Here is a 24,851-nt window from a genome sequence, read left to right as displayed (position 1 = left end):
CATGACACAGAATAGCTGCTGATAAAGTTATCTGTGTCACTGTAACGTGAGCTGCAGAGCTGCCGTAAGTCGAAGAAGCTGAAGGTTGCTGCTTTATTCCTGTATTGCAGAGCAGGACAAGGAGGCTGATGTGGATATTCTGCTTTCAGAATGCTTTGCTGTTTGCATGGCACTGCCTCTTGTGTGCAGAGTTCAGGAACAGAGAAAGTTAAATGAATTATTTGGAATCTATCTAGTTGACTTGTGCAGGTTTCTTTCTCCTGCTGATTCCTTCCAGCACACGGCTGTGTGTAGCTGTGGCTTTTGCTTCTTTCCTTCCTTCTTTCTTTGTTGTGTTTCACACTCTGCAAGCTGTGAATTGCCAGGAAACAGCTCCATGTGCTCTGGAGCTCTGGGGGATGAACTCCCAACGATGTGCAGCTGCAGACCTCAGAAGTTCAGAGAGAGGAGGGATTGGCAGCACTGTGTCTGGTGCAGGGCATGATGTGCTCTGGTCCAACCTGTGCTCAAGCTCCTTTACATCAAAACCAACCCAACCCCCTCTGCCTTTTGCTGGTGGTGTCTGTGCCAGTGTTTGCACTGACATTTTACCAGCAGTGTAGCATGAGTGGGATCCTATGCCCTTAGTCATTTAAAGCATCCTTGCAAATGCTTTTATTGACGGAAATATTTTGTTTATGTGATGTGTTGTTTTATGGAAAATGAATTTGGAAGAGGTGACCTGTGTACCTCAGGACTATTTTCATTTCCTCCTGGCCACATTGCCCTTCTTGCTTGTTCCCCTCACCCTGTGTCCTCCCCAGTGTCTGTGCAGTGAACCATGTGGGGCTGCAGAGCAGCGTTGGCCAGTGGTGCTCAGGCAGGTGTTGGTGCTCAGCATGGGCATCGTGCTGCTCTGCCTGTCGGAGCTGCATGCTCCATGCTCTCTGAGCAACAAAACAAGCATTTAATCAACAGCATGCCATAATAGAGGCTCTGTATTTACTGGAACCAGATGCATGTGTATCTCTGAGGCTTTACCCTATGAGCTGTTCTTGCCATAGCTATTTTGATTTCCATCATAGATGCGTTAGCTTTTCCCCTTGTGTTCTATCCCACGGTCCGTCTCTTGGTGGAGCTGATGGAGTCAGCATCAGGTTCCATTAATTTACCCTCTGGTGCTTAAGAGTACACTGTGTTTATCCCAGGGCTGCTGTAACCAGGAGCCTGGTTGGCACAGCACTGAGCAGCACCTAGTGGCCTCAGCTTAGCGTGGCTTTGCAGAAGGAGCAGGAGTGCCTGCACCCATCTGTATTCTCTGATACATTCTGGCAGTGATGCACCAGCTGTGGCCACAGCTCCTGGATCCAGAACTTGGCTTGTGGCTGCCATGTGGGACTCAGTGCCCCGCTGGATGCCTGGCAGAGCACAACCACCCCACACCCACGGCAAGCTCTGGTCTTAGTGTCGTGTTTCATGCTGTCTTCTGAAACCTCAGGCACTGGAAGTAGCTCCCCCACAAGAAAGAGAGGAGAAAATGAGATCATCATGTGAGCTAAAAAGCGCACATCTACTTAGGAAAGAAATCTGTAAAGCAATCTGGTGGCAGTCCTGTATTTTTCCCATCTCTTCTGCAATTTCATATGGACCTCTATCAGATTTTAGCATCTCTGTGTCAGTAGGAAGGATGGTTGGTGTTCCCCAGGGTGTTGTTCAACGTCTTTATAGTGATCTGGAAAAAGGGATGGAGTGCACCCTCAGCGTGTTTGCTGGTGTTACAAAGCTGGGAGGGGTGGCTGATGCACCATAAGGCTGTGCTGCACTTCTCTGCAGGCAGCTGCATGGAGCAGGCTGTTGAGTTAGTTTGTTTTTAATAACAGCAGATGCTTTAATTTCATGAAAACATTCTCTTTTCAGACCCTAAGAAGTTGTTTCTGCCTAATGGAGTCCCTAATGGTTGCATCTAAGAAGTTTTTATGAATATTTTATAGGTTATGAAGATCGACCTTCTTACACATTTGGAGGAAATAAACAGGGGAGACCACATGAGAAAACACTTGCAACTCGATACAGGAAAATCTGGGCAAAGTAATTCTGATACAGCTCTGTGGGACTGTGTGTCTCAACAAGCTTAGGCATCAAATATATTTGGCTTAAGAATTAAAACAACAAACTCTGGCAGCATAGAATTAAGCTGCCTGCATTGGCAGCTGAACCTTGGATCAGGGACTTAGGGTGAAGTCTTTTGAAGTTGTGCATTTCTAACTGCAGTCGGAGTTGAAATCCATCAAGGTTAGGCTTGAATTCTTCTTCACAGAAGTACAAACTGGATCCTGCTGTGCTTTGTGTCTGAGAGCAGCATTACAGCAGCAGGCATGGATGACACCGCCTCTCCAGAACCATGTGGAAGTGGCCAGGAATTGCCTTCCATCTCTCTTGCTGTGTGCAACAGGCTCAGGACAAGTTTTTTTTCCCCGTTTTCACATTTACTTTCTATTACTGCCATAGTGCTTTAGTATTTCTTAATCTGACCTATTCTTTTTGTCTAACTCATTACTTGTGATACTCAGGGTTGAATGTGTTGCACCGATACTTAAAATGAACTTAAAAACATGGGGACTGAGGCTGCTGTGTTTGCAGAGGAGTCTCTGCTGGCATGTACACGAGTGCTACATCCCCTGTGCTGTGGACTGCTGCAGCTTTGCAAATCCTTTCTGACAAGGCATGCTTCTGGATGTGCATACACACAAGCACCCAGTGAGCCATGTGCAGTAACCCAAGGTGGTTACATCACCAAGAAAACAAATTCTTCGTTCTCAGCTAGAGCAACATAATGCAAATCAACACCCATCAGCCTGATGCTGATAACTTCAGTCAGTGCTAAAAGCAGTTGTTGAATTTCTGGAGCTGGCTGCTGCTGGCACGTAGGCGCCGTGCTTTCTGACTGCCATCTATTGGGGCTGTTCTCTGCTCTGCCTGAGCAAATGCAGCTTCCTGCTCTAAAGGCACAGCGTGAGCAGAAATCTGTGAGCAGCAGTGTTCAAACAGCCTGGGTGACCTTTCTCCAGCATTACATCCTGGAGTCAGCCTCTGAGGCGCCAAATCCAGAGCTGATTACTTCTCAGGAGATGCTTCTCTTTGCTGCCTCACAGGGATGCTATTTGCTCACCACCTGCAATGGCTGCTCAGGTGGATGTAGGAGCTCCGTGTGCATGGATCCCTGCATCCTTTCCTCTGCCTTTAAAGTCCTCCTCCCCAGCAGTTTTGATTTGCAGAGAAGCTGAAGGGATTCCTCAGCTGCTTCAGTCTCTCAGATGGACAGAACTGCACAGCATGCAGGCATTGCCTCTGGGAGCTTATACTGAAAGCAAAATAACAAAATAACCCCAAAAGAAACCTGCTGTGGTGCCCATAAGGCACACATGGAGCCTTATTCTGACCTCTGGAATGTTTAAAGCATCTGAGGGTGCTGCTATGGGTGAGCACCTGCCTAAAGCCCTGGCAGGGTTTGTTGCTCCATGCAGTGATGCTCAGCTGAAGGGATGCTGACTGCTGAATAATCATGCTGCCGTAGGAAGGAAGCATCTCTCATGTAATTGGCAAACTTAAAATAGTTCTCTACGTTACTATGGGCAAAACACGCTTCCTGTAACCTTTTAAATTGACTTAATGCTTGTTCTTATTAAAGTTAGGCTTTCTGAGCACACCTGTGAGCTCATGGGAACTTGTTTCTGCAAGGAGGAGAATTTAAGCCAGCGTTTAATTTCACCCTTATCTCTTGTGACCTCCTTACTTGGAACAGTGATGTTTTCTTTTGTACTCTGTGCAGCCCATGTGGAAAAAATAGGCTGTCTCCCTGGGATCCGTTTGCCTCTTTACTGCAGAGGAGCAGCCGAGCTGAATTCCACATACAAACACCAAGCTGCATTCCTCAGTGCACCTCAATGCCAATGTTAGCAAACCTTCAGCATTAATCTAGGTGATGTTTATACCCTATCGTATTATAGGAGCTTTACAAAACTGACATGAAAACTCGTTGCTTGTTGGCAGTGAGCACACAGCATCCCGTGCACACGAGGTGTGCAGTGAGCAATGCTGTCGCAGCACTGCAAGCACAGAGCAGTCATCCAGGGCCATGGCAGGAGATACCTTTCTTTGAGCTCTGTTTGATTTCTGCTGCTCTCAGGTGCCACTTTGGAGATTTCAAAGGGGCTGGTTTCAAAGAGCAGCCAATAAATGGAGCTTCAGATATAGAAATATTTTGTGAATGTTGCTCTCTTGGCTTTACTTTCATCCTTACTTCCGAATATTTGTGCTTGGGTAAAGCTCCTGTGCTGGAAGTTCTGCTCTGGGACCACAGCTCAGCATGAAAGGGATAAAGCAGAAGATGGGGAATAGTGTGGGAGTCAAATAAGTACATTTAGCAAGATAAATTCTGGAAAGGGGGAAGAAGGCCACAGGTAAACACATTTTGACTGTCAGGGAAGTTAGCTGGAACATGATTCGCTGTGCAGAAAGATTTGCCATTGTAGAATTTCAAATACAATAAAATAATGACTTTGGATATATATATATAAAGAGGTTTTAAAGGGTCCTCCTTACAGGAGAACCCAAAGCAAGGAATGGATCCAGCAGAGAGAAGGTGAAGTGTGTGATCAGCAGGGTGCTTTGAAGGGCACTGAAGGCGCTGTGCGCTTGGAGGCTGCAGCTGAACAGTGAATAAAAGGTTTTTCTTCTGCACCTCTAAATTTGATGAGTATGAAGACATCCTCAGGATATTTGGCCATACAGTTATTTATTTATTCTTGTTAATAGAACAGGGAAATATTTCACTGAAAAATTAACATCAGATTTCTTGCTTTTGACCATCAGACATAGCTTTCACCCAGTTCATACTTCCTAAAGCATTGCATAAAGTTGGCATTTGTCCTGTGGTTTTTCCCTCATCTGATTTGCTAAATTGCACAATCATCGTTAATTAACGAGAGGACAGACATCGAGGAGATATTGGAAGCAGTGGTTTAGAAAGCAAAGAAGTGCATTGCTGCTATTGTCAGAACAAATCAGATGTAACAGCGCTTTGGAAACTTAATGAGCTTTTGCTATGGCTGAGTTTGAGCAGCAGAAGTTTCAGCTGCATGTGCCTGGCTGCTTCAGCCAAGGAATTAACCTTAAATTCCATCTTGGAAAAGCATAAGAAGATGACCAGGTTTCCTTGGAACAATGACACATCCTCTGCCAGGGAGAGCGTCAGCCTTTCCGCTGACTTAAGGCTCCTGGCAAAAAACACTTCTTCATCGTTCTGCCATCTCGCCGTTCCTATAGATGTGTGCTGTGTTTGAGTTGAACCCCATGGAGGCTTTGCTCACCCGTGGCTGTGTGGGCAGCTCAGCCCCATTTCTGGCAGCTCACTGACCCCCTGCCTCCTGCAGCACTGCACCCGGTGCTGCTCAGCACAGCTGGATGCCCCCAGCACCCAGTGAGGCTGCACCCAGCCTGATCCCTCCAAGCAAATTGAATTGTAATGTTATGAAGCCTTGCAGTTTTTCTGAGTCTAGAGAGGGCAGTTGTGTTTATTTTATGTCTCTAATTATTTTAGTTGGCTGTGAAAGGCATTTTTCACACGATGAGAACATGCGTTCGCGTTGTGTCCTGCACAGGTTGGTGCAGTTTGCCCATCGCTGCACAGCAGGTGTTGTGGCAGTAATGGATGCGCTGCATTTCCTGCATGTAGACCCAAAGAAGCGACATGTCAGCAGATGCACCTGCTGCTCAAGGTCTGGGATCCACGTGCCATGCAGACAGGATCACAGTAGGGCTGGCCCTGTGCAGCTCCAGACAAACAATTGAGACTCTAAAGCGCCTGCTGCTTTGCTCCAAGCTCAGACCTGCCAGAGTTTGATGCGAGGATTATTCTTGGAGCGAGAGCAGAAGGAGCTTCCAAAGCCACTTTGGAGAGGACAGCTGAGAGCATTTGTTTTGTTCCTTGCTAACCTCATTCTGCACACATATAGACTTGTGGAGCTACCGTGCTTTTGATTAAGACTCGTGCGTGTGCCATATCATAACCAGCTTTCCCTCCTGTGTTGTTGTTTATCTCTGCAAGAGGAATGACCAGTAAATCAGTAAATCACTCTGCAGGGGACTCCTGTAATCACTGCCTTAGCTGCTAGCTTACTGGAGATGAGCTGCTTTTTCTCTGGTGGTGAGGAGACCACAGGAACCAGCAGCATTTCTAAGCCCTGCCTATAAATGTTATCAGTAAAGTCTTGGCGAGGAAGTGCTGCTCTTTCCTGGCAGAACTGTGTACCAACAAGGTATGTAACTTCATTTTGTCTTCCAAGTTACCAATTTGAAACTGTTGCCATTGGAGTGGATGGGTTCAGTGAGATCGTGTTTGCTTCTAGGACTGGTTTCCTGTTCTTGGAAATCTCTGCTGCTGTTTGGTCTGTTTTCATTACTCATTGCTGGGCAGTTGTTGGTTGCATTCAGTACCACTGCAGCTCTTTTTGGTTAGTGGCATGCAGTGATTTAATGTCATGTAATGCAGGAGGAGGAGGAGAAATTCCACACCTGCTCCAGGGTTTGGTATGTCAGTATGTGCAGAGCAGAGACCCACAGGCTTGTCTTTAGCCACATAAACCAGAGCAGACCTAATGCACTTGTACTCTGTAGGGTGTTTTGTTTGGAAGATATATTGATCTCGGTCACCTTGGAGCAGTATTAATGGATATCTATTAACAAAGCAAAACAGAAGTTAGACACTGCTGCATTGCTTGTGGGCCCTCTCAGGAGTTGCTTCAGCCTCTGCTTTAGCACACATAGACCAGGAGTTTGTCTAAGGGAACACTGAGAAGCCCTAAAATGAAAGCAAGCTACGTGGGTGTGAAGGCAATGAGTATAAATCAGCAGCTTAATCCTCAGGTAGCTCTGCTCTTTCAAATGAAAAGCGATCTCAGTTTGCTGTAACTCAGCCCTCCTACACACAGGGACTTCACGCCTACAGATGATTCACTTTCTATTTCTGGAGAGGTCGTGTACAGACTTGGCTCGACATGAATCCCAATGGGTGCACGTTACAGTGTGTGTGAGAGGAAAGGTGATGCAATTCCACCTTTGTCTTAACCGGACCCGTGACTTTTCCTACCCTGTCTCACATTGCACAGAACTGGGTCCTGTGCATGTCAGGGGGCTGCTGCAGGTGTGTGCTGTGACTTCGTGGCTGGGCTGCTGGCTGTCCTGTCCACAGAGCTGCAGGGATGTGCTGTAAGGAGGCAGGGCCTGGAATTCCATCGTGGGCAGATGGAGTGGGTGCACGGACCCTAAATAAGCACAGGGCACGTCAAGGGATGGAAACTTTTCTTCTTGAGTAGGAAACCTGCTTTTGATTGACCTGCAGCTCCATGGAACCTGACAGACATGGAAAATATTGCCTTGTATTGGCTTTCCTTTAACTGCATGTTTGGTTTGAAAATGTAATAGCACTTCAAATACGAAATTTGATAGTAAACGATAAAGTGATGGGGAACCCCAGTGAAGAAATAAGTTATTGTTATCACATTCATGGCAGCATGCAACACACAGAAAAGTCCAACTTACAGATATGTCTCTTTCTAGAATGCAGTTTTTGGGTGTAATTAAGCTCACCGTGTTAAAGACCCCCTGAATTTGGGTTGATCTGCAGGGCACTACTGCACACCACCTTCATGAGAACGTGGGAATGTGTCAACATTGTGAAGTTCTCATTGAAAAGCTTTTGAGATGAAAGTTTGCCCTGAAGGAGGAAGGAATCAGTGGGACCAAAACGGTGTCAGGAAGCCAAGAAAAGAGTTTGCTAAGAAGGTGGAATGGGAAAAGGCCAAGAGTGGTCGAAGGGGATAATCTCATGGGTTTTCTGGAGAAGGGATGGATGAAATTGGAGAGGATCTCTGTTATCTGACATGTGAATAATTATGGAGATATTTTCAGGGAACAATTAATTTGCAGACTTCTAAGCCAGACGTTTAATCCCTGCCTTGAACACTTTGCCTTCCTATGATTGCTTTATTTTTGAACCATGTTTTTTATTTTTAAGCTATCAGGTGAGATGCCGGAATCCAATGGCATCAGAGGGTCTGTGCAAGGCATGAATGCTGAATATTTCCTATCTGATGACTGCAGACAGGCTCTGCTCCCTGCTTCCCTGAGACTGAGTGTCTTGGAGCGAGCTGATGTGACTGCAGTGCTGTGTGCGTTGTCCCATGGCTGGCTCAGCCCTGCTCACTGACCTGCTCTTTCTCTCTCTCTTCCCACCCTCTCCCCATTCCCTTGCAGCTTTCGCTCCCAGAAGAACAGAGCGAAGTGATGAGGAACGGCTGTGAATCCAAGGAACTTGTCTACCTTGTCCAGATCTCTTGCCAGGTAAATGCTGTGTTTTCTCTCCCCTGCGTCGTTTTGCAGCCCGTGTTTAGTAACCCAGCCTTGTAATGTTTTGATGTGGCACTTCCCTGCAGCACGTGTGGGTTTTTCTCCACTTCCCTCCAGCTCAGCCCTCAGAAGGATGCTGTCTGTAGTGCTGTGACCAGCTAGTCTTAAGGAAACAAATCCCTTGGGCAAATAATCCCAGCCCCAGTTTGTGCAGAGCTGCACAGCATGACCCAGGGCCACAAGAATGCATGCTTCAGTTGTGTCTGTGTGTGTGCCCAGCAGCTGAAGGGAGCACAGCAGGGATGCAAGGGGAGGAAATTCATGTGCAAGGCAGTGGCTGGTGCTGGTGGTGAGGCTGCTGTGAGCCGTGGGGCAGATCCACCCCCAGCAGTGACACCTCTGCTACTGCAGAATCAGAGTGCTGTGCACAAGTGGATCTGTTGCTTTGTGCCTATCTGATAGAACAGGGATGGGGACTTTGTAAAACGCTGCGTAATAGGCTATCATGTTTTAATAGACTGAATGAAATGGTTGTCTGTGGGAGACCAGTTGCATTGGCAAGTTCCATTGAGAATTAATGCCTGCGTTTGGCATTTTCCTGGTCTCAGCATAGCAGTTCTTTTCATGATTCATCTCAGCACTTCTTGAGCATCCATCTCAGCAATTTGTACTGAACGTTAATGGCAATCACCGTGGAGTCTCTCTCTAAAGCTCTTTATGTGATTCTGCTGACCTTTCTTGGGTACTAAAACAAAGTGTACAGAATAGGGATGTGTGTGCAGCCTGCACTGGATTGCATGGGGCAGAGTCCAGTGACTTCCAGTGAGATTTTTCAAGGGATTTAAGGAATCTGAAGACTTCAGATATCCTCAAGGGTCTGTAGGACCTGCAGGATATGTGAGAAGAGGAGCAAGCCCTGGGAGCTGCAAGTAGCAGTGAATTGCATGCAAGGTTTGGCCAGACTGAGCCCAGCTGTCCTGCAGTTTGTCTGAACTGCTGTCAGCCCTCGGATGCTTTGTGGGGATGTCTCAGAATGTTATTCAGAGAGCTGATTTCTCTGGGGACAGCATGGTGAGTCTGCGCCTTGCACATGGGAGATGCAGTTTGCAGGCAGGCTGAACAGAGCTGCTGCCTAGTAGATCCAGAGGCTGCGAGTCATGCCCAGCTGCTGAGCTGTTGCTTTCTTTTTCAGTGTTCTACTAAACTAAAATGAAAGCACTGGGAGTTGGCCTCATCACTTTAAAGGATGGGCACAGAACCAGTCACCTTTGCATTTAGAAATCCTTCTGACCATCTCGAATGTCTCCACACCCCAAGTTTGTGATTCATCTCGTGTCAGTCTGTGCCTGTCTCTCAGATCCTTGCGAAGCTGAGAAACTCATGGCATCTGGATTCAATGAAAGGATAGGCATGAAAGGAGCTGTGCAGCTGAGTATCATTTCTGCCGTGGAGATATTTCACCCCTGACATCTCGTAGCCTCCCCTAATGTCCAGGGAAAGATTCCATTCTGTCACGCAATGGATATCAGTGGCGTCTGGATGGGTTTGGCTCCACATTGGAATTAAATGGGAAGTGTGAAATAGCTCATGGAATGATAGTGCAGCAGAGAGAGGTTTTGGCAGGATGCCTTTGTATCAGGCCAAAAATATTGAGGAGGGGGGAAAAAAGCCTATAAAACAAATTTCACTTTGCTTGCCCTTTGGATGTACTACTAGTATTGGTGTCCAGCCTACTGCAGCAGCTTGCAAAAGTCTCCTTGATTTCTCAGATGGACACAGAGAAAAGCGGTTCTGCTAATTAGAGTTATATCCATACGCATTTAAAAGCTTTAAAATAGCTGTTTTGCAAAAGCAGAAAATAAAGAATCACAGACTGACCAAGGTTGGAAAAGATCTCCAAGATCATCCAGTCCAACCGTCCACTTATCACCAGTATTTCCCACTAAACCACATCCCTCAGAACAACATCTAAGCATTTCTTGTACACCTCCAAGGACAGGACTCATACCCACCTCCATGTGGTGCACAGCAAGAGCATTTTTGATTGTTTGGTGACTGCTTTGCAAAACCTTCACAGATAAAGTTTAAAAAAATGGAGATGTGTGAAGTCAGCTTGTGAAACACAGACTTTGTGTGGGCTGCAGGGGGTTCTGAAAGGCCATTCTCAGCTTTTCTTCTGCTTAGAGATCTTAGGAAATGAATCCAGGTTATTAGCTCATAAGAAGTGGAAATATATGGAGAGCTGTTCCACGTGGGTTTGAGAAGTGGAAAGGTGGGATTCTTCTGATTCCTTTGAACACATTTAACCATGAAGATTAGCAAATGGCTAAGGCAGTGTTGTTAGTTGTGTTTGAGAGATCTGCTAATGGGTTTCTTTTGTTTTGCTTTGGTGTTTAGAACAGCAAAGGTGGATCTTCCTTTTCTTGAGGAAAATTGCACTGTTTGGCTGATTTGTACAGGATTGTTTTCAGGAAGTGTGCAGTTCCTGCTGCTGACTGATTGCTGCCATTAAAACAAATATAAATGTATTTCTGTGATGGAAGAAGGAGTGGGTGAGTGGGAAAAGCAAAAGAGCCTTAGAAACAGTTTAGAAATGCTTTTCTGGGAGAAGGAACCCTGCGTTGAGTTTGCGTTTTCGCAGTTTGCACACCGTGTGCCACCTGCATTTTTGCTGGGAAGGAGAACATCTTCAAGGAACGTTAGGGATGGTTTTTCCTGCAGGAAATAGAAAAGCATGAGCCAGTTGGATGGGTGGTGTGAGGGCTGTGCTGTGCGCCTGCTGAGCTCCATGGGCAGCAGCTGCAGCAGTAACTGCAGCCCTTTGGGGAGTGCAGTGCGTGGCTGAGGCCTGCATGAGGTCGTGCTGTATCTGTGTACTGTGAAGGCTCTTGGACAGTGTTTGCAGTCCTTGCTGACTTCCAGAGGGATGAGCAAAGGTCTGATGATGGTCCGTGACACAAAGACCGAGTGCCACACTGCGCCCTCAGCTCCCTGTGTCACTGCTGGGTGCTTCCCATGGCATCGTACCTATGTCCTGTGCAGGGATGCTGCTGCATCTGCATCCAGCTGGTCTCAGGGCAATGAGCTCTCAGTCCCAGCGTGGCTTTTCTCCACGTTTCTGCTCACGTTTGCAGACCTCGCGCTGGCAGTAGGTTGAGCAAGTCCATGTTGTTGCATGGGATGCACATTTCTTTGCACTGTTCCTGTTGTTTGTTTGCAGCAGCCGTTGCTGTCTGTGCTGTATTCATTTTGATTGATAGAATAAGGTCTCTGATGCAGTGCATGAAGGCATTTACACAAATATCTGCCACTCGTATCTCCCGGCTCTGCCTTGCACAAGATTCCAGCTCGCTATCTCCTGTCTGAAGAACAGTTTTGCAAAACCCTGAAGGCAACTTCATCCAGCATCCCGGGGCTGGTAGTGTGGTTGCAGTAATAAGTGCTTCAGGGCAACAGGGAGAGTGCCAGGAAAAAATGAGATCCGATAGGAAGAACAGTCAGGACTCCCCATCCTGGGTGGTTTGTGGGGAGAGAAGAGTGGAATATATGTTCACAGAAGCAAATGTCTTACTCAGACTCTAATGTCTTAAGTGCTGTTTGCTGATTCAGTCTGCCTGTGAGAGTCCTTATTGGAAACCACAACTGCTTGCAGTAGGATTTTTGAGTCAAGCATTCAGAAATCTTTTGTATGATTGTTTTGTTTTGTTTTGTTTTGTTTCCTTTGCAACTTAGGGTTTTGCTTTGTCTTGTGTGATTGAGGCTCAAACACCTCGAGAACTGTTACTGTGGAAGTGCTGTGAAATTTCTTCCTGTGAAAAGCTACAATTCTTTAAGCAGATGGGACTCTGAGGGCCAAATTCTGGCACACAAAATGTATAATTGTGTATGTGTGCATCTCTCTGTATTACACATATACATAAGAGATTGGGATAGATCTATGTGGAGCATCCACGCTGGATCCTACCCAAGGCAGAATCTCTTCCTCACCTTTCTTAACATAGCATTTGCTGCCGTTGTTGTTTAAGGAAGAGTTTGCAAAACAAAAGCAGTTGCTTTGTCATTGCATTGCATAGTAAATTCAGATAATGCTTTACCTTAAGCCTGTTGCTGAATCCCAGCAGTGATGAGCACTGGATTCCCCTATGGCTGGTGCAGCACTGTCTGTAGCCAAACCAATAGGTGTGAAATGAGCACACATTGCAGGAGGGTGTGCTCTGCTTTCTTGCCTGAAGATGACTGCAACAAAGTGCCTGGAGGAATATAGCTTCACCACCCAGTTTGCCTGTGAGATTTGGGTACATCACATGCCTGAAAATCCCAGTTGTGACACCTGGTACCTGTTTGTAACTCTCCCAAAACATTTAAAATCCTGACTGTGAGCCTTCATGGGTCAAACATTTCTTGCCTGTCCTTCCGGATGCTCTCAAATGTTCAAACCTCTGCCTTGAGTATTTCTCAGGATGAGAAAGGTTGTTCTGTGTTAGTCAAAAGAAAGCAACCGAACTCCTTGTTCCTGCCCTACTAATCCATCACTTGATGTGCTGTGCTTGAACGGTTGATCTCAGGTCATACACTGCATGCCTTCCTCTCTCAGTAGCGATAAATAAACGTGAAGTGACACCAGTGGGTGGGGTTAATAAAGAATGTATGAAGCTGGCAAGCAGCCTGGATAGAGTGGTTGGGTTGTGTTCAAAGCTCAGGCACTAGCAGAGCACTGGCAAGGTGTAGAGTCTGCTCCAGGCTTGGGTCTGCTCCAGGCATTCTGAAAGTAGAGTAGCATCTGTAGGGAAAAGAGAGACGAGATTGAATTGCATGAGAAACCTTTAAGAATGACATAATTAACATCTACATCTATTACTCTGTAGCTGTTATGATAATATTAAGGGATAAATTCATTCATTAATTAGGACGATTATCATTAAGGACAAGGATCTGACAGGCTGTGCTTTGGAGCTTTGCCACAGCAGTGATCTGGGTAGGGCAGCACTCACATCCATCAGACTGACGCTGTGCTGTGTCCTTTCCCTTCTGTAAAAGCATGCTGCACCTCACCCTCCCCATTCATCGTGGGGTTTATGTATAACACTGCAATAGTGCGTTTCCCAGGGTGGAAGAGTTGTGCCATTTGCTCACTTTTGTCATTCGCAGTATATCTGTGCTCTTCAGAAATTAGCTGCTGCCTTCTGTGCTGCAACAGTGTAGTGAATCCAAAAGCAGCACTGCCCCAACCAACAGCAGCATCTGTGTGAGCTGCCCAGCCTGGGGGACCCATCCTGCCCTCCATCCCCATCCACAGAGCAGACTGAGCACCGACAGCAAGAGATGAAAAGCAGCTGGGATTTGCTATTACAGTTTTCCCATTTACAGCACTCTGATTTCTTTCTTCTTTATTTAAATACATATATTGAAAAAATGGGGTCAGTTTGGTCCTTTCTCAATTCTGTATGCTTGAGATGCAGTGACGGGGTTCTAGCTGTGCACGGATTTGGGGTTGAACAGTTTATTGAGCAACATCGCAAAGATGAATGCTGTTACAGAAGTGCTGATGCTAAGGTGAATTCCTTTGGCAGGTGCACATGTAGGTGCATTTCAGGCTGCCCCTTCAGGATACCAAGGATGAAGGCTTGCTCTGCTCTGTCCCATGAAGCAGCAGAGGCTTTGGGGATTCTATGGTGGTTTGTTCATGTCACGTCCTTTGAGCATTTTGCCTTCAGAAGGAAAGCTCTGAATTACAGAGATCAATCTCCTCGTATCTGAACTGTATTCTGTTTAGCTCTGAAGCAAAAGTGCAATTCAGTGCTGCAATCTAAGAGGACAGGACAGCCATTGTGGTTTCCCTGTGTGAGCGATGCGTTTTGGCAGGGCTGGGGCTGTCATATGGGGCTGTGTGGACGAGGCAGGGCCTGCCACAAATGGAAGGGAGCAGTTGGCTCCGAGTGCTGTGAGGAGACATCAGTTCCTGCCCTCAGCTCAGCAAGTGGAAATGCATTGCAGAGGAGCTCTTTGTCCTCAATTTTACTTGTTTGACAACTCCAAGAGCTGGGTTTGGTTCATATCCCAGCTAGGGGGAACTGTGGGGGATGTTCTTGTCTCTTTTGGTTGCATCAGTGTTTATGCCTGTGCTGGTTGAACACGTGTGCATTTGTAATGGCAATTGCAATCCGTGTCTGTTTACTTGGGAAAGCTGAGAGCCGCTTGGGGCAGAAGTTTCATGCAGTGTGATCCTCTGCAGGCTGCAGAGCTGCTTTAAGTGCTACAGAAAAGGGACTGAACGTGGCCACATCCCATCACTTAGCAGTTTTTTGACTCATTACATTTAAGAATGAAGGACTGTTTACCTGAGCAGCTGGGCCAAGCAGGAGCTATTTCAGCTTTGTAGAGAAGAGCTGCTGTACTTGGCAGCTTGCTTTTTTTTTTTCCTGGCTGCAAGATCAGCAAGAGCCTTAACAGTGCATCCAGTTTTCTCTCAAGGAAATGTCAATATTTTTACTCTTAAGAAACTTTTGTAGCTAGCCTTAAAGATTGCGCATACAGTAGAATGAAGAGAATCCCTTTGGATGTCACAGTTGGAAGTCAAAACTTGACAACAAAATTATGCTGCATTTAGCAGCTTTCTGAATTGGATCAGTGTGTGAGAGTGCCACAGAAAAAGGACAACACCTCCATAGTGGTTTGTTTTGCTGTGGCCCTTTGTGAGGCACATTGTGGGATGAGAAAGCTGAGGTTGTGAGAACTTCGGACTTTGTCCTTAATGGCAGAGCTGCTGGCTCTTAACCCAGCTGCTTGCTAAGCAAGCATAAGGCAAAAAAGGAAATCATTCATATTTGCATGTTTTGTTCATCTGTTTGATGGAACATAACACAATTGACAAAACACTAAACGAGCAATAAGATAGGAAACATCCATCTTCTGATTGTAGTGGGTGCAGATTTGCATTTGAAGCATGGCACAAGTCAGTGCCCTGTAGGTTTCTCCACTTCCTTAGCTGTGGAGGAGGGTATCCTGTGAGCCTCCAGAGCTGCCCACTGCAGACAGGCTGGGATGCACTCCTTAAACATAATTGCAAACTGATGCTTTTGCATGGTGCAGAGCAAGCTTGCAGTCATGAGCTGAGGCTCTGACAGATGATGGAGGCCGACTTTCTTCCTGTCTAATGATGCGTTTTTAGCCAATTTGTGGTTTTTAAAGGTACTGTGTTTATTTTAAACTCTGGTTTTCCTTTATAAAAGACCCCACCAGGGATATTAGCTGTTAAGGATGGCCTGTCTGCAGCGCTTTGTCTCCTAGCTCTTGGCACCAATCTATCTCTTGAAAGTGGTACGTGCAGCTGCCAGTAAAGCAGTTATGTTTCCATTTTGGCTGCAGCTCCAGTTCAATCAGTGCTGCTTCAATTTCTCTGCTTTCTAAATAACGTTTCTCCTTTTTATCTGCTTTCCTGGAGTTTTGGTCAGCTGCATCTTTGACTTATAGTGGGGCTCTCTGACCTGTTTAATTACTCCAGTGCTGATGGCAGCTGTAACCTGGCTGATTTTTTTGGTTCGTTTTTCAGAGCTTCTTGCTTTGGGACCTACAAAATTTTTGCTCTCTGGCAATTAGTTTTAAACAAAACCTTGCTTCTGTTCTTTGATCACTTGAAAAAAATATCTGCTGTTTGCTTCAGTGTTATGCCCAAGGAATGGGATGCAAGAAAACCGAGTTCTATATCTGTCTAAGCTGCTGTCAGTGTAGCAGACCTCAGGCAAGTCGTTGTGAAAGGGCTTTTTTGATTTGGTTTGGTTTACTGACCTCAGGGAAGTCATATTCCAAGCTTTTCTGTTTGTGCTGTTCTGTGTGGTGCTCGCTTGCTTCGATGAAATAGTGTTTCTTCTCTGTGGGTCCGTGCCCAGTAGATAATAGCATGTTGTGGGCACAGAGAAAAGGCAGTTTTGTATTTCAGTGTGTTCAGAGTCCTCGTAATGATCAGCAGGTATCTGGGGGTTCACTCGCTGCCTTGCTACCTGTGGGATGCAGGTAACATTTTGGTTCCTGTTGCATTGCAGTTGGTCTTATTAGTGGCTTCAGAGCATTTCCTTTGTGGCTGTGTGTCCGTGTTGGTTCTTCCTTTAATTTTCTGACATGCAGACAAGCTGTTCCCCCATGCCCTCCCCTTCACCCTCTGTGTCTCTGTGACCCTTTGCTCTGATGGTGTAATTTTATTCAGGAGGTGATTGTTACCAAATTGTTTGAATTATGCCACGTTGGGAGAGCAGGGAATTTCATTCACATGTTGAGAGTTGTAAATCCTGCTTCAGGTTCGCTCTCTGCCAGCCTGCCATTTAGAGATAGGCTTGCTTATGGGAAGAAGATGGGGTGGTTAAGATTTCAAGTGCCATTCACGTGATGTGTGTGCTTTTAGTGTGCCCTCACTTCTCTGTGCTTGTACAAAACCAGCTGCCACCAAAGCCTGAGCCAGGTCTGTGCTGCTGCCTGCCTGCTGCAGGCAAAGCTTCTCTTCTGAGTGCTGGAGATGCACCCAGAAAGCTGCACGTCTGGTTGTGGTCAGTTCCCCAATAGGTCAGAGCAAGTGTAATGATACTGCTGTCATTCCAACCAGATCTTGGGCAGCCTTGCATTCCTGCGTGTTCCTGATGTTTCTATCTGTAATTGGAATCAGAGAGCACAAGGAAGTGCAATATTTAAGGGAGGAGAGCTGCACTGATTTCCATTGAAATACCTTTTTTTTTTTTCCCCTGCTGTTTGCAATTAATGGATAATTAGTGCTGAAAGAGATTGATTTCATTTGTGGAAGAAGGCTATGAAGCATTCACCAGATAAATATGGGAGCTCCTGTTGAGGGGCAGCACTGGGAGCAATGAGTTGAGCATCCCTGCCTGGGTTGGAGGGGAACCTGGCGGTGTGTGAGCTGAGGAGCCTCAGGCTACTGCTGGGTGAATGCTTTCATTCAGAAGTAAAGCAGCTTCATGTTGCCTTAGCACAAACTTCCTTTACATTTTAAAGTTCATCATTTTCCTAAGGTTGTAATAATAGTGCTGGAAGGTGTGAAATCACCCAAGACAATCTGGTAGATGGTGTTGAGCTCGGATAAAGCCACCTACAGCACCAGCTCAGAACGGATTTGATCAGTCTTGCTTTCTGTTTTGACTGAATTTCTAAAGCCATTTTCCAGTGTGACTCATATTAAAAAGTGAAAAAAAAAAAAGGAAAAGGCTTTAGGGTCAAGCTGGAATAACACAGAGAGCCCGAGAGCAGACAGCTGTAAAAGTCACCGCACGGCCGAGTTGAACCCTTCTGGTGGGTGCTGGCTCTTTCCCAGCTATTCAATACGTGGTGTTCCCTTTCTGCAGGGTCAAACTGCAGTGACTTTTGCCATGCTCTTTCATCTCATTCTCTGCTCTCAGTCTCCACGTGGACGGGTGAGGTTCATGGGAGCGTCTGTGTGATTTCTCTCAGGAATGGAGCATTTGAACCAGAAGAGAAAGGTCTGCTCCTGCCTTAACATAAATAAATTGTAGGTGCTGCAGAGAAAACAGGCTCAGGCCGTGGGACAGGAAGGCTGTGCGTGCTGGAGCTCAGTGTTTCACCCTGTCTGCCTGGAAGATGCATTGATAGACAAAAGGGAAGGGTGTGTGGGCAGACTTAAACACTTTCAGCTGGAAACAGTCCTTTACTTTCCCTTGCACAGTAGGGACAGCATATCTGTAAATGTATCATAAAACTTGGGTGTATCAGGTTTTTAAATGAATCACATCACAGGTGTGGAGGAGAGGAAATGCTGTGCCCTTCAGTGCTGGGACAGGGGAGCAGGGAGCATCACCAGCTGGGCTGTTTGAGGAGCATGGAGACTTCTCTTGGCTGCATGTCATCCTCCTTGGGCTGTTTGAGCAGCAAAGCTATAAGTGCTGCTTGTGGAGCTGTGCTTCAGAATCTTTGTCCCTCTGTATCCTGCGAGGTGCAGCCCATGTAGCCTTTTCCCATCTGTGATCTCAGAGTGGTGGTTTTACTAATGGAAGGTTCCAATCTCTGGCTCCATGGAATTTAAATCATCAGTTGGGTAATTTCGAATCATTTTTCTAGCATGACACTTCTTGCTTTGATTATGGGAGAAAATCAGGAGCTCTGTGCAAGATTCTGAAGTCTCGCCAGTCTTTCATGATGCATTTAGTCCTACACAGCCTGAAAGAGCAGGAGAGAATGGAAGATCAGACTGTAATAAGGGAAGAAATGAACCAAAGTTTTCCATTTTGTGAGAAATTCCGTAACTGTCATTGTGAATGTTTCTGTATAATGAAATTCCAGAAGAAACCTTTGGTTTTGTTCGAGAGGTTTTGTGTGTTTCTATGTCAAAGTCAGCAGTCAGGTTTTTTCCCTTTAAACATAGTGATGGCTCCTTTTTTGGCATTACTGACATCTTCATTTGGGACTTGATTTTTTGTCTTTGTGAAATGTGTCATACCCAGTTTGTAACTGAAAGCCTGAATTCAGAAAATCACTTGTCTGTGTGTTTAGCTTCACCCCTATCCTCGCATCCTATTGGAGTTAATGGGATATCACATGCTTGTCTGCATCTGGGCCATCAGTAAGCCTTGCAACTGCAACTGGAAATTAGATGGTGGGCATCCATTGGTTTGAATATGGAAATAAAATAGGAAGAAGCCATTTCTGCTTCTTGGATGCTCTCTGCTCAAGGCATCAGCAGTGCTTAGCTTTGCTGTGAAACACTTAGCTGCAAACATGAGGTTGGCAACGCAGAGCTGAATTAACAGTTGCTTTCTTGATTCTGCTGTGTTATTAACCTTCTATATTAAAAAAAGAGACCTTTCTGAAACCTGAGAATTTTCAGGAAATGGGAGCAAGATCTACAGTTTTCGCATTGGAGGGTTGTGGGGAAGCACTGAGCATGGACCAGTTCTGTTCTGGATTGCTGCATTGGTTCCTTCCTGTACAGTAATTGCATCCCTTATAAATATGGCCATCTTATTTTTGCTTAAACGTGTATAATTCAGGCTCCAAATCTGCACAAACTTTGTTTCGCTCCACTGTTAGAACAGTTCAGAGCTTTTGTACGAACACTTTTTAATTTATTTATGATGGATTTTAAGCTGTGGGTCACTGGGAAATATATTTAGGATGCTGGGTAACTTTCTGCTGGGTAGAAATGTGTGGTTTTCCTTCCTGAAACCGTGTTCCCTCCCAGCACACCATAGGCACCGTCCTTTTGGGTGGGATGGAAGGAGTCCCATTCCTGTGAGACTCTTGTGACCCTCATGCACGAGAGCCTGAAGTCGAGGCTGTGTTGGGCGCTGGGCTGCAGCAGTTCTGTCTCCCCACATGCAGCTCCCCTGCCTGCAGGCTGCAGCTTGCACGGTGAGCTCAGCTGTTGCTTAGCAGCTGTGGAGCTGCTGCAGCTGGAAGGAAAAGGAGCAGGGGTTCTGGGTTACCTTCCTGCACCAGGCTCACACTGTGACAGGGGTTGTGCAGCACGAGAGGAACCTGTGGGAGAGAAAAGGGGCCAGGAGCTCTGCTGCGGGAGGTAAGCTGTCCCTGCTGGTTACTCAGCATCTCGTCACTGCCAGCAGCTTTGCTCTGTGTTGGGCAGGGGATGGATGCATCTTGTGGCACATGAGCAGAGCGCTGGCAGTGCAGGCTGCTCTGCATGCCCTGCCCCACTGCCTGACCCCCTGTCCTGTCCTCTGCATTTAACTCCTGCTGGCTTCATAGATGACAGCAAGGCTGTGTTTCCACAGTCCAACATTTACCATCAAAATGTTGTGAATTACAGAATTATTTGATAAATAGGTTTGGTTTTTTTTTCGTGGGCAGCATAGGAGGTTGTGCTGAGATGTCTGGGTAGGGCAGAAGCAAAGAGCAGATTGCAGGGATTTCTCAGTCTGCTATTTGCTACACTGGTGCCCAAACCACTCTCAGCTGAAGGTCATGCTGGCGACTTACCAACAGAGCAAAAGCACTTACTTGCAAAAAAAAAAGATGGCAGAACTTGCAGTCCTGTTTTGGGTTGGTTTTTGTTATTTTTTTTTCCTATAGACTAAAAGTGAAGTGACTTATAGAAATTAGGAGGAGTTTGTGTTGTACAGATACTCCCTCTGAAAGCTTGTGAAATAGAAATCACTTCTTATAGTATTGAAAGCAGAGTTTATGGGTATAGGACACAATCCGGAATTACATTAATTTGGAGGAAAATAGCCATTGCACTGGATTAAGGGCTCTGTGTTTACAATTTCTCTACAAGCTTTGGCTGTTAGTAGAAAAGCAATGCTTTTGGTTGGTGTTTGTGGAACTTAGAGCGCATGGATCCTCTGTCTGACATCTTCAGTGCTGTGCTGCAGGGCTGGGCTGTTGGCTCTGCTGCTGCCCTTGTCCTTTCCATGGCTGTGAAGCCTCTATGGGAAACAGGGATATCTTCTTTTTCAATATGTCCACACCATTGTTTCTGGAAAAGAAAGATTGAAGAAGTGCTTGGAATAGAAAGAGGGGAGGTTTGTGGATGTCCATGGCCACTGATTCAGAGTCCATGTCTGTAAAACAGAAATAGCATCATCTTCTGGGCTGCACTGGAGGATTAACCATTCGTAAAGAGCTCTGACCCGCAAACTGCTGCATTATTATGGTTTTTTTTAATTGATCACAATAGGCCGTGAAGCATTTAGAAATAGTCATTAGATATTAAAAGCTTTGCAGGGTAAATCATGCTGCGCTGCCATGGCCCTTTCCTTGTCCCCTCGAGCAGTGTGCATCTTGTCAATGGTTTTAATTGGGGAAATGATAGGCACTCAGGAGTGAATTTTCACATAGTGTTGTTATTCTTCATAGATTTTTTCCCCTTAAAGTCAGCTGAAGATTTGCCTGAGGCACCTACAGAAACGTTGCAAGCCCCAGTGCTGCCTTCAGATCCTCGTTTGCATGTTCTTCACCTGGTGCAGGGTCTGATATCAAGCTGTTTATACAACCATTTTGTAATTTACGTTTGTGCAAAGACACCTTGTTCACAAAAATGCTACAAAAACCCATCAGATGGGGCCGTTAACAGCTTTGCTGGGTCCCACAACCTCTGGGCCACGTGCAGACCCACTGGTGTGTAATTAGAAGAGCACTCACAATGCAAATTAACACATGTAAATATCGCTAAGGTACTTCCAGCTCTTCCAAATGCTTTGCAAAGCGGGATCTCCAGAGCTGTCTGCTACTTCTGCCAGGATCATTACTTTCCTCATCCCAGCAGCCCTGGTGGGTCTGTAACCGCATGGGGCCGTTCTCTCTGTGCAGGGGAAGAGTTGGATCGTGAAGCGCAGCTACGAGGATTTCCGTGTTCTTGACAAGCATCTCCACCTCTGCATTTATGATCGGCGTTTCTCCCAGCTCGCAGAGCTGCCCCGCTCCGACGTGCTGAGGGACAGCCCAGAGGTAAGTTACCAGCTCAGGGAATGAGAGCAGGGCATCATTTCCAGCCTTTAATTTCAATGGCTTTAAAGGGAAACGGCCGGCGAGTTCTTACCTATCAATGTGCAGCTGTGGGGAGCATCCAGAAGGAGGCTGTGCTGTCAGTGGATGCTGGTTTGCCTTGGGAAGCTTCCCCAGTGCTGTGGATATTTGCTGACTTAACACAGTCAACGTTCCTAGGGGGTGATGCTGCTCTGCAGCCACAGCACTGAAATGCTGGATTGTATTTATAGCCTCAGGATCACTGATCACTTATCTTTTTAAGTACATTTGCATTAGTGTCACATTTAAATTGTCTTTAAAGCGTGAGCAAGAGGTTTTTCATTTGTTGTCACACAGACGTCGCGTGCTGAGAATTGGAATCCTTCAGCTTCTCTGCTGTGGATAACTGGGGGATTCATTCACGTCCGAAATAATTTGCTGGGAAGTAGCAGGTGCATCTTGACTGCATCATTTTGAAAGACAAGGAGAGAGACACAATGCAGTGCGTGGCCACAGAGGGTTATTTGAGCCAGCAGAGCATGACAAAACCGCCTCTGTTGGGCTGCAGTCTGGCTGTGGGAAGAGCCTGTATCCCAGTTACAGGCAGGGCCCCGTTGCTTCATTTCACAGGTCACTTGTCTCTGGGCCCTGTGCTTGTGTGTTTGCCCCCTACCATCAAGCACGGCCATGGACCGACCCTGACATGCTCTGTCAGAAGGGGAATGTTGCCTGTCTGAAATGGGAGATGAGAAAATTGAAGCCGTTCTGAGCGTTCAAAGCAGAATCTATCCAGGATCTGTAAATCAGTGTCTGTGTTCTTTCGGTGCCAACTGGGTGAGGATTGATTGCTTTAGAACTGCACACAATGGTTGAAATCAGTCCCCTGCTGCAGACTATGGGGCTTCTGCCATTCGGTACAGAGGGTCAATAATGCTCTTCTATTGCTCAGCAGATAATGTGATTTATTGGTTGCTTTGATTTCATGCAAGTTCTTTCTGAAGAGAATTTAAAGTTACTGGTCTCTTAAATTGAACAGAAGCAGCAATACTCAGGATAATGAATTCCTGCATTTTTAAAAATTAATTATATTGTAATCACTCCTTCCTCTTAAATCTTCATTTGTGCAGCTAATCAAATGCATTCAGTGTGTACTTTATGCCGTGAGGCTGAAGGTCTGCATCCTGTCTGTGAGCACAGAGGATGCTGAGCAGCTCTTCTGCTTTGTGGAATGTCGTCCTGCAGCTGCGTGGTGTCCCGTGCTCATTTCTGTTTGGAATTGACCACGTTTGAACAGATGTTTGAGGAGAACTACTTCAAACAGTCCTACAAACTCTGCGCTGTAATTCTGCTTCATAACACTGGCAGGGAAGCTTTGGGAAGACCTCACTGGCTTCTCTTTTATGAGATCAGTGATTTGTGCACGTGTGAAATTCATGATGAGAGGAGGGCTGTAAATTCAGGGTATTTTTACAGGAGAAATTACTAAAAATCTACGTATCTTATATCAAAATCCCATTGCCTTCATAGGGAGCTGCAGCTTTAGACACTTTTTTTCATGTAGTCACTGCAATCCTGAGTACGGTGTGCTCTACTCCTAATGGCAGATTTTTTTGTGAAAGTGAATATTATTCCTGTAACACTGGCCTATGCCAACAGGTAACTAATGGTAATTCTGAAGGAGTCTCTCAAAGCTGTAGTGTGATAACTCTATGTGTTTCTTTTCTATTGCAGCTTGTCACCCACACGCTGATGGCTTACCTGTCCCGTCTCTCGGCCATCGCATGCAATAAGATCAACTGTGGGCCTGCCCTGACATGGATGGAGGTACAGAATGAAGCTCTGGTTGTTCTTTGTTCCCTGACTTTAGCCAGCAGAGTGAGCCGCAGGTGTGCTCTCCTGCCTTTCAAGAGAGAGATAAACCTTCCAGATCTATCACTGAAAAGCAGTCCTAAAAGCTTAATTTCCTCACTACAGGTGTCTGGATGGCCACGAAAGGTGTAGTACAAAAAGAATCAGATCAGGCATTATAAACATGCAAAGGATTTGTCCTATCCTGCTCGGGTTTTATAACCCAAAGGTGTCGTTCTCATTTTCTCAAAGTAAAGGAAGGTGGCACTTTTGATGAACCAAGGGTTGTGTCAGCCAACCACCATCTCAGTCCTGTCCATGAGGTCTCCAAGGAATGGGTTACAGGAAATGGACAGCTTGCATTCCTTTTTGGGGCTGTCTCATTTCTGCTGTTTCTCCTCTTTCTTTCCCCCTTGCTATAGCTGCAGAAACAATAAATATGATCTGCTCCCGTTTGCCATCACTGTTGGTTGAACTGCTCAGCAGAGCTTGCTTTGTGCTTGCAGTGGCACTGTTTGCATCTTGTGAATTGCAGCTGTAACTTTGGTTTCCCTCTTAACAGCCTTCTACCATCTTAAACAATCAACATTCTTGGGCCAAGAGTGCAGGAGAGAATGGGGCTCAGGGGGTGGGCAGTGCCACCTGTGTGCATCAGTGCCATTGCTGATCAGTCTGGGTGGGGGTGTATGTGTCTGCATTGCCTGCTGATACTCCTTGCACACCAGGAACAGAAACAACTGGGATTAGACTTGCAATTCGTTATTAAGTGCTCATGATAAGGGCCCAGTGCATTTCCTGCAGCTTTCCCTGCAGATGTGCTCCTCTCCATGAAATCCTTTGGGATGAAACAAATCTTGGAAACCTCAGCATGAAGGGAGGAAAATTAGAGATAAAACTGAAACTGTGATAGCCTTTAGAGCAACCCAGTGGAAGTAGAAATGGCAGCAAATGCCACTGGAATTGCTGCAGTGCAGTTTGAATTCCCTAGAATAACCTTTTCAATTAACTGAGATTCTTGCAAAATTTTACATGAGCACAAAAATCTGGGAATTTTGATAGCAGCAGGGGATGCAGCCGTGCTTTCTGAAAATAACAAGAAATAAAAGGGTGGGTGAAAACTGGAAGTGTCACCCCCTCCTATTCTGCACTTCTTGAGCATTTGTTCCTTTGCAGGGAATTTC

The 24,851-nt window shown here is 46.0% G+C and overlaps 1 protein-coding gene across 6 annotated transcripts in view; it reads left to right on the top strand.

Moving 5' to 3' along the window:
• The window catches only part of ARHGAP32 (Rho GTPase activating protein 32), a 172,941-nt gene that overhangs the window by 96,734 nt on the left and 51,356 nt on the right, over nucleotides 1–24,851 (top strand). For all 6 annotated transcript variants that reach the window (XM_048968625.1, XM_048968630.1, XM_048968626.1 and 3 more), the window contains 3 exons: nucleotides 8,293–8,379; nucleotides 21,667–21,804; nucleotides 23,554–23,646. In XM_048968625.1, the coding sequence (XP_048824582.1) occupies nucleotides 8,293–8,379; nucleotides 21,667–21,804; nucleotides 23,554–23,646 (318 nt within the window). The remainder of the gene's footprint in view (nucleotides 1–8,292; nucleotides 8,380–21,666; nucleotides 21,805–23,553; nucleotides 23,647–24,851) is intronic.

This window comes from Lagopus muta, chromosome 22 (genome assembly GCF_023343835.1).
Source record: "Lagopus muta isolate bLagMut1 chromosome 22, bLagMut1 primary, whole genome shotgun sequence".
Classification (NCBI taxonomy): domain Eukaryota; kingdom Metazoa; phylum Chordata; class Aves; order Galliformes; family Phasianidae; genus Lagopus; species Lagopus muta.
The sequence above is the reverse complement of the archived record's forward strand: the minus strand, read 5'-3'. Positions and strand labels throughout refer to the sequence as shown.